At 52.8% G+C, this 9,855-nt stretch overlaps 1 protein-coding gene across 1 annotated transcript in view; it reads right to left on the bottom strand.

The window, feature by feature from the left end:
* Window positions 1-659: 659 nt before the first annotated feature.
* Window positions 660-9,855, bottom strand: part of WNT10A (wingless-type MMTV integration site family, member 10A) — a gene marked incomplete at its 5' end in the record, with an annotated part of 12,573 nt that continues 3,377 nt past the window's right edge. The window contains 2 exons of the mRNA XM_005883529.2: window positions 660-1,731; window positions 4,099-4,478. Coding sequence (XP_005883591.1) covers window positions 1,234-1,731; window positions 4,099-4,478 — 878 coding nt within the window. The remainder of the gene's footprint in view (window positions 1,732-4,098; window positions 4,479-9,855) is intronic.

Raw genomic sequence — 9,855 nt, 5'->3', positions numbered from 1 at the left:
GTCCTGGCTTGTGGCAGAAGGTTCAGATACAAGCTGGACTGCTAGAGCTCTGGCATCAAGGGCTCTTGATCCAGCCCCTTGTCAACATCCCCTGCCTCCACTCCATCTAGTCTGGGCCCCATCTCTGGGTTGGAAGACAGCTATAGTCTCCTAACTGGCTCCCCTGCTGTCAGCTTGTCCTCCTTCAGCCAGTTCCCCATGCAGTAATCCAGGTGGGAATCAGACCATGACACTTGCCTGTGCCTGCTTAAGACCCTGTGAAGGTTTCCATTCCTCTTCAATAAAATCCCAACTCCTTACCTTGACCTAGGATACATGATATGACCCTTCCCCTGCACCCAGCTCCTCTCCTGCTAATCTATCCCTTGATTTCTTCACTCCAATCACACTGGCCTCTTCGCTATTCCTCATCAGAGCTTTTGCATTCCCATGGCTTCTGCCTGAAAAGCCCTTACCCTCAATCTGTGCATGGCTCTCCTTCTCATGGGGCCCCCAGCAACAGTATCACAACTCCAGAGGCCTTCCTGGACCACTCAATGGCTTTATCTAAAGGAGCCCCACTCCCCCCAAGTTACTCTACATTCAGCACTCTGTTTTATTTTCTTCATCGCACATAGCATTGCAATGTTTTGAAATGAGCATTGTCTGAAATGAACTTGTTTATGTATTTACTTGTTTATTGTCCATCTCCCCCAGCCAGAATGTAAACTCCAAGAGGGCAGGTGCTGTCTCTCTTATTCACATCTGTATTCCCAGCACCCCTCATCCCCTGAAGAGTACCAGGCCACAAAGAGTGCAAAATAAATATTTGTTAATTGAATGATGAGGGGCAGAAGCCCGTCAGGGAGGGTGTCTGGGCCTCTCTAGGATCTCTGCAGCTCAGTTATGTCCATTTCTTCTTTTCAATCCTCTTCCCACTGCCCATCAGCTTCCATTCATTCCCTCCCACTCCAGGGGAAGGGGGGAAGGATGAAAGGAAACAGGCATGGGGTTGGTGGCACTTGCCCCAGGATGTGGGGCAATTCCCAGCCCAACTGAGCAGCTGGAGCTTGGAGCCCACAGAAGTGAGTACTGAGGTCTAGACTTTCCCGTGATTACAAACTTGAGGACCCTCAGAACTGGAAGGTTCCTATAAGATCATGTGATTCAACCTCCTCTCCCAGGAGCCAAGGCGACTCTGTCAAGGTCTCAAGCAGCAGGGAAAAGGCCAGTCTCGGGGAGGGGAGCCCTCTGCTACTTGCAGACGCTGACCCACTCGGTGATGCGGCACTCCTCACAGACCACGAAGCAGCACCAGTGGAAGCGGCAGTGGCAGCGCTCGCTGCGTGTCTGGCGCAGGATGTTGTGGCCCCGACCACAGCACATGCTGCCACAGCCGTCGGGGCCCGCGCTGCTCTTGTTGCACAGGCGGCCCACGGTGCCCGCCGAGTCCAGGCGCGGCTCGCGCTCGCAGAAGTCGGGCGACTTCTCGAAATAGACCAGGTCTGCAGGGCTGGCCCGGCGGCGTGGTCCGGGAACGCCCGGGGCCGGAGAGGGAGCCCCCCCTGGGCCCAGCTCCAGCTGGCCGCTGTTGCGGTTGTGCGGCCTGATGAGTGTGGCTCGGTGGAAGCGGTTGCGCAGCAGCGCCCCCACAGCGCGGAACTCCGGTGTCACCTGCCAGCAGGTCTTGAGCTGGCAGCTGCCTGAGGTGCCGTGGCACTTGCACTTCCGCCGCATGTTCTCCATCACGGCCTGCAGAGGGAGGCACGGTGAGAAGTGACCCAGGCCACCCCACTGCCCTCCTTCCAACACAAGACACTGGTCTGAGAGAGTCAGAGGCTTTTGAAACCAACGCCCATTGAACTGAGGCCCGAAGCGGGGTTGGAGGGCCGGCGCACAGCCCCTGAGCCAGGCTGTGCAGAAGAGAAATCTGCCTGCGCTTCTGATGCTCTCGCACCCACCTCCCACCAGGCCAGGCCTTGGGGGAATTCCCTCTTTCCTGCTCCCCCCTCCTCCTGCCCGCCTTTCCCAGCACCTGCAGGGGGCCCTTGGGGCTGGAGGCTCTTGCTTCCTGAGGGGGGATCCCAGATCCTCAGGGAAATTCCCTCTCCTTCCATCCCTCAGGTGGGGGCCAGAAGCAGGGGCTTGCTGGCCCCACTACATCCCAGCCCCAAAGCCTCTGGCCTTGCTCCAGGCTGTGAGTGGGGGCTTCGGGGAGTCTGAAAAAGCCCCTTTCCTCCTCTGGGCCCTGAAACCCTTTGCTGGGAATCTAGGAGGGGGAGGGGATGGAGAGACAGCCCTCCCCCCAGTAGACTGCCTGGGGCTTATTCTGCCCAATGCGAGTACATAGTTCCTCCTAGGAAACAGAACACCAACAGGGCTCCAAGGCTTTACCTGAATGCAGAATGGGAACAGAACCCAAAGAGCCAGACCCGCCAACCCAATGAAAGTGGAGAGGGGTTCGCAGACCTCCAAAGGAGGTGGTTAGGGAACAGAACCTACCCACGCCCTGCTCTTCTCTGGAGTCTCCTACCAAAGAAGCCCTTGGCATTATCCTCACCAGAGGACCCAGAGGACCTAGTTGACCACATCCTTCTCTCCCCCTGTTCCACGTCAAAAATACACCCTCAGACAGGGAGGGCAATGATCGGGGGCCCTCAACCTGGGCAAGAGGGCCATAGACAGACACCCTGCTCATCTATGTTTTAAAGGGCTCCTCAGCCTGTATGTGCAGCCTGTGGTGTCAGCACCACATGGGAACCAGCCCAAAGCCTCCCCTGGCCAACAGCTCCAGAACATCTGCTTCCCACAGGCAGCAGCCATTAATTAACCAGTTTAACGATGAGGAGGAGGCACTGCTGGTATGGGCTGGGATCGTACTGAAGCTTGGGAAAAGAGCTGCATGGACAGGGCAGGACTGGGTGGGAGCTAGACTTGACCTGAGGGTGGATATGCCTCAGTTTACTTCACCTCTAAGGCAGAATGGGAAGAGCTAAATCAGCTTGGAGATTTTTTTGGAATGAGAGGGTGAGCCAGCCTGACTGAGGGGCCAGGAGAAAGGGGAGTGAGATGGAGAAGGTGCCAGCCAGAGTGAAGGGAAGCCCGGACCAAGGCCTGAGCAGGCCTGGCAGGGCAAGAGAAGGGGCAGGGTAGGGGTGGAATAGCCAGGAAAGAAGAGTGCTGAGTTACCATAAGGCTAAGGAGGCACCTTAGTGTAGGTGTGCACCTAGAGTAGACTACGCTGTAAGCAAAAGAGCAGGGCCCCAGAGCTCAACTGCCCAGAGATGAATCCTGCTTCTACCCCTTTCCCACTGGTTACATCACCTTCAGTCAGTTTAGTTTCTCTGTGCCTCAGTTTCCATATCGTAACCTGAGGTTCATAATAGTACCCTCAATAGGTAATTGTATGGATTAAGTAGGCTAATACGTAGTAAAGTGCTCCAAACAGTACCTAACATATAGTAAGCACTCAATAAATCCAGTTTATTATTACTTTCATCTCTCTCTCTCTCTCTCTCTCTCTCTCTCTCTCTCTCTGTGTGTGTGTGTGTCTCTCTCTTCAAATGAATGAGACATTTGAGGTAGCATGACCATTTGAGGGTAGGGGAGACTGGGACACAGTTCTATAGAGGTTCCTAGGAACCTCACTTTGAGGAATTCCCCATTCTTCACAGAAAGGTTGGGAGAGAAGAGGGTTGCAGCAGAGGATATCACAGAATCATGGAACACTAGAGCGATGGCCTTATAGATGATCCAGTTCAAATTTCCCACTTCATAGGGGAGGAGAGAGGGTGGCAGAGCCAGGGCTAGACCACTGAGGTCTGACTACAACCCTGTCTCTCACCATTGTTCCCAGAGGAAATGGGCAGAGCAGGCTGCTCAGCAGAGGGTGAGCTAATTAGGGCAGGGGTTGTTTCTGCCCTCTATCCCCAGGCCTAATCAAGTGCCTGGCACACAGTAGATATTCAATCCATGCTTGTTGACTGAATTAGGAGGGGGCAATGAGAAAGTTGCTGAGTTAGGGGGAGCCATGTGGTTCCCAGAGGAGAGGCAAGCTGGGGAAGGGGAGGGGCTGTGGCAGAGGGAGTAGAGTGAGGGGTTGGGAAGGGTAGTTCTTACCTGCCTCCCAACTCGGTTGTTGTGGAGTCTCATGCGTGCGTGGATGTCTCTATGAGGCTCCCGGGAGTCCAGAAAGTCTTTAGAGAAGCGCTCCCCAAAGCCCACGTCAGGGCTACAGCCGCCCCACTCCCAGGAGTCCTGCAGGCCAGGGCTGGCAGGGGGCAGGGCTGGGTGCTCCGGAACCCCGTGGCTCAGGCCCTTACCCCGCTGCAGCGCATCCAGCTGTAGGCGGTGCAGCTTCCGAAGGAAGGCCTCCTCATCCCCACGCCGGGATGCATCACAGCCGCAGGCCCTCAGTTTGCCCAGGGCACAGGCATTGGAAACCGCGTGCACTACGCCGGCTGCAGCAATGGCATACGCGAAGGCACTCTCTCGGAAACCTGCAGGTAGAGATCCAGGAAACTTAGGCTATGAGCAGCCTTGACATCCCATTCCTCTGCCTTCCCTACCCAAGCTTCCACCATACAGAGGGGAAACTGAAGCCCAGTGTTGGGAGAAGGCCTGTTACAGAGCATAGAGTCAAAGGGGGTCATAAATCACACCACAAGTTCTGCCCAGAGGATGCAGGAGTCTCCCTCATAACCCTCCTTTTTGGCACTTATTTCCCTGTTTCATTAACATCACCCTTAGCAAGCTCAGAATTTATGTCTACATCTCTCCTTTTGGACAGAAGGTATCTGGTAGTAAACATTCTTTTTAAAATCAGGGACTTGCCCTAGCTGGTTTGGCTCAGTGGATAGAGTGTCCACCTGCAGACTGAAGTGTCCCAGGTTTGATTCCTGGTCAGGGCACATGCCTGGGTTGTGGGCTCGATATATATTTAAAATAAAATAAAATCAGGGACTTAATCTATTACCTCTCTTATAATATTAATCTATTGCCTCTCTTAATCTATTACCTCTCTTATAATATTTGCATTGTAAAAATAAGCCTTCAGAAATAAGGCAAATTAGGTAACCTAAACAGTAAATTACCAGTGATGGAATTCCAGGTTGCAGGAAATGTTAATGGGCAGATGGGTAAGTCAGAGGAGCTGGTATCCTCCTAAAGCTCCTGGCCCCAAGATTGCTTGCCTGGTGCCCTGACTCCAGGTCCACCATAGAACCTCTCTGGGGCCAGAATTGAGAGGCAGGGAAATCAATTGGCAGAGTTTCCCTTTTTCCTGTCCACAGGACATTCCTGAACATCTGCTCAGAGAAGGGCTACCTGTGGTGAGTCTAGGTCAGCTGAAGGTTGTTTGAGGGATGCTAGAGGTGAGCCCTGTGCCTTGCATGGGGTCAAGCATAATAGTGTTGAAAACTGAGAGGGAAGCGTGATCTAATGCAGACACTTTCCCTGAGATGCTGGTGGTGGTAGGTGGGGGTGGAGGGCACAAAGACTCCCTCATGAGCCACTCTCAGGGGCTCAGGGCTGGGCCAGCCTGGCCACTGACTTGTCTACACTGCTTTCCCCCTTGGTGTTCTCAGAGCTTTTCTCTGGGACATCCCTGGTAGGTCTGGGCCTGTGGCAGGGGAGGCCTACTTGCAGAAGAGTATCTGGCTCCCAGACCCACAGCTGCTTCTTGCTTATTCTGCATCTGAGAAAGGACCAGCTATGAGCAGGTTCTGGGACAAGTTTCTGACCAGTCTCTGAACCTGTGTGGGCAATGAAAGAAGCTAAAAGTAATAATAGTCCTCATACAAAGAGGAGAATCTACCTGTGCCATGGGCCTCTGCTGAGGAAGCCCAAAACTAGCCAGAGGCTGAAGGCCTTGGGGGAGGCCCGAGGTTCAGAGGAAAAACTGGGGCCTTCCATTCAGCATCAAAGAATGGAAGGACATGCTCTCAGAGGACTTACAGCTCCAGAGAGCCAACCAAGACTGGACAGAGACCCTAGCCCAACTTCACCATGTGCACCACAGGCCCCTGTCCTTCTCTTCCTGCCCAACCAACTCAAACAAAAAAAGAAAAAAAACCCAAAAAACCCCAAGATATATAGTAGTAGTTAAGATTATGAACTTAAAGTCAGATTGCCTGGGTTCAAATCTAGGCTCTTCCACTTATTAGATGTCAGTAGCTATATGACCTTGGCCAAGCGACTTGACTTCTCTGTGCCTCACTTTTCTCATCTGTAAAACAGGGTTATTATTATCTGCCTCATTGTTGTTCCAAGGATTAAATGAGTTAGTAAATTTAAAGTACTTAGAATAATACCTTACTCATAGTAAGTACTATGTAAACATTAGCTATTAAGTTCTTCCTGCTGTCTGACCTCACTCACTATTTCTATAGTTTCAGGCCATTACTTTTTGTTTCCCTGATCAGGGACAGAGCCCAGAAGCTCATCTACAATAAATTACTTGGGTCACCAGAAGCCCATACAGCAGACTGTCCCTCTCTATTTTCTCTTTCCAGCTTGTGGTATCTTTAGGACCTTTCATAAGAAGCCAGCTATGAACAGACAAGAGGAGATGGATATTAGGCTGGAACCTTCAAAGGGGATACTGGGAATTGGTGGCAGCTGCAGAGGAGTAGGCGCTGCTCTGGGAGGTGGGGCCCAAGAGAAAGGAGGAAAGATTCACGCTGAGGAGCATGGCCTGTGTTTATCCATTGCCTTTTGTCTATGGCAGTGGTCGGCAAACTCGTTAGTTAACAGAGCCAAATATCAACAGTACAACGATTGAAATTTCTTTTGAGAGCCAAATTTTTTAAATTTAAACTATATAGGTAGGTACATTGTTATTAACTTAATTAGGGTACTCCTAAGGCTTAGGAAGAGCCACACTCAAGGGGCCAAAGAGCCACATGTGGCTCGCAAGCCGCAGTTTGCCGACCACTGGTCTATGGAACTCTGAAGCACTTTTCTTATTGCTGAGGGAGTCATCAGCCTGCTCCTTAGACAAATGGCAATATTCAGATCTCAAGAGGAAGCCCAGACCTCAGAAATCTACTCCTCAGAACAAACACACACACACACACACACACACACACACACACACAGTGAAAGGGAGATGCCCAAGGTCATGGGGGTTATGGAGCTGGATCCAGCCCCAGCTCTCCCAGTTTCCAGGCCTGACAACTTTTTGCTAAAGATTTTGACAGGGAAGACCTGCTGCTGAGTAAGAAACCAGGTAGCCCAGTTCCCAGTTTCCATGGCACTGACTATGGATGGCACCAGGAGAGAGCAAGAGGCTGGTCCAGGGGGATGTGCTAAGCCAACCATCATATTCTAGGCTCTGTTACATTCAAGGGTAGGCTGGAAGAAACTGGAGAAATGTAGTCCACAGCCTGCAATGACCACCCATACCTACCACAGGCAGCAAAAGAAACCATTCCATGGTCTCTAGTAGCTGTCACAGCCCCATGTAGGTGTGACCAGGCGGAGTTTCTGTCTGTGGCCACCCTCTGTTCTAAGCATCCAGGCCTCGAGAAGTCCAGCCCACTGGGTCTGCCTCCAGTTCCCATTCAGGGCCCCAGTTTCGGTCCTGGCCCCGACTGTCTGGAGCAGACGCAGGCACTGTGCCATCTGGCCAGCTGGAGGGGGAGAGGGGTGGGGCCATGGCCAGCTGGGCTGCCGGGAGCATTGGTTGGGGTGGGGGTGGGGGGCTCGTTAAGACGCACAATTAGCCTCTCTGCCTTTGATCTGGGACAGGGACTGCCAGCATCTAAGTGGAGTCAGCTGCTGCTACAGGCTGAAGCCAACGGCCAGGAAAGGGCTGGGGGAGGAGATTCAGAGGGTAGGGGAGTGTGGAGGAGAGAGGATTCAGGAGCCAGTGGGAACCTGGAGGGGGTAAAGAAGCTTGAGCCCTGCCCATTTGAATCAGACAGAAAAGGGGAAAGGTCTGGTCCCCATTCTCTCTGTGCAAACAATCTGTGCGTGCTCATGTGCCTGGGCTGAGAGGGAGAGAGTTGTGTGCATATGGGAACACTTAGGGATGACACTGAATGTGGCTACATGCTTGCACAAACATGGGTAGGAGTGTGTGTGCATGTCAGTTTCATTTCTTGGACTACTCTTACATTGCACAGTTCACCTCTGGGCACAGAGATCATGGTGGCCTTTTAGCTTGGGAGGCAGTATGGCAGGAGTTGAGTGGAATCTCTAAAGTTAGCTGGCCTGCACTTGAGTCCTGGTTCTACAGCTCACTTACAAGCTGTGTGACTAAAGGCAAGTTACCTAACCTCTCTTAGCTTCATTTGTAAAATGAGGATAATAATAGGACCTACCAAATGGGGATTGTTTGAGGACCCTAAAGTACAGATAAAGTGCTTTAGAAGAGTGCTTGGCACACAGCAAGTACTTAGTATGTGTTGTCTGACTTACTGGAGTAATGGGACCTTAGGTGACCTTGGGATAGGATCGCCTGTGCCTCTGTGTCCCCATCTGAGTTCTGCCACATACCCCAAGCCTGGAGACCTAGGCATGAAACCAAGACTCTCTGAGGATGAATGTGAAAAGGAGGTGGGAGAAGAAAGAACCAAAACCTTGGAGAACACAGGCTGGACTCTTATTTGCTGGCTTCTCCTGCACTAGGAGCCTGGCTTGCTGTGGGGCCTCCTGTGCCTTCTATCCAATGGGTCTGGGCCTTAGGGAGGGCAGTACCCAAACTGTGTGGGAGCTCCAGGACCTGCTGTGTGAATCTATTGCAGTCTCCTCCATCAAGCTTCTCCCTGTCCTCTGATCCCTTCTCACTCCAGGGTCCAAGTCCAGCCTGAAGTAGCCCCTTCCTCAAATCTCCCTCTGGTCCCTGAGTGAGAGATGGGTTCTCTAGTTCTCACAAGGAAGAGCTCCCCTCTAGCTGGTCTTCTGCCAATACTCCACCCACCCAGGCACTAACCCTCTGGGTCCTAGAACTAAAAGCTGGGAATGCCAGTGCCCTTGGCACTTAGGTCACAGCTGCCCCTGGGCTGGGTAAAGCAGCCAGCATGGACTGGGAGCCCTCTCACAGCTTTTTTTTTTTTTTTCTGAGTCTAGCCTCCTAGAGGCCCCTCTCCTTGTCCCCCAACCCCAGGCTTCAGCACACACATCCCCTCTCCTTGGCTGGGTAAAGCCCTGTTATATGCCCTGCCTTCCCAAGAACACCTCCTTTCCTTCTCTCTCCTGCATTAGAACCCCATCCCTCAGCCCAACCCATCTCAGGAAAGGTGCCAGGACAATTAGATGACAGTAACAGCATTAAAATGGAAGGCCCAAGGGACCACCTCTTCCTAGAAGTTCCTGTATTTTAAACATGGCAGGATGCACCTTCAAGAAACCCTATTGGCAGCCTGGGTCAGAAGAGAGTTCAGCACCTTGATAGTCCATGTGGCAGAACTGAGGTCACCTGGCCCCACAATGGACAGCCCATAGCTTAAAACAAAGTGAAACTGTGGAAAGGGCCTATACCAGAGGCTGGCTGCCACCAAAAGTGGTCCCATGGGATTTAAACTCAGCTAGTCCTTCAGGTCCATGGGCCAGGGCAGACCAGGAAATGACCCCATGAGGGTGAACTGAGAGGTGGAGATGAGAGAGGTCCTTTGAGGGGGGAGTGGCAATTCCTTTCCAGAAGCCCAGAGTCCCCTCCTCAAGGGAGAGGTACAAATGAGGTGTCGCAATGCCGCCATGCCGGGAGCAGAAGCCGCAGAGGTGTGCGACGGTGTTCTGAGGCCAAAGGAAGGAGCCCAGCCTCCTTGCCAAGCCCAGGAGTCACTGTCCCGCCCCCTCCCCGCTTTGGGCGCCGCCCCGCCCCGGCTAGCCCTGGCAAGTCTCCCCCTCCACCCCTAACCTCTCCCCCTGCCG

Source organism: Myotis brandtii, unplaced genomic scaffold (assembly GCF_000412655.1).
Source record: "Myotis brandtii unplaced genomic scaffold, ASM41265v1 scaffold79, whole genome shotgun sequence".
Lineage (NCBI taxonomy): Eukaryota > Metazoa > Chordata > Mammalia > Chiroptera > Vespertilionidae > Myotis > Myotis brandtii.
This window is presented reverse-complemented; position numbering and strand designations above follow the sequence as displayed.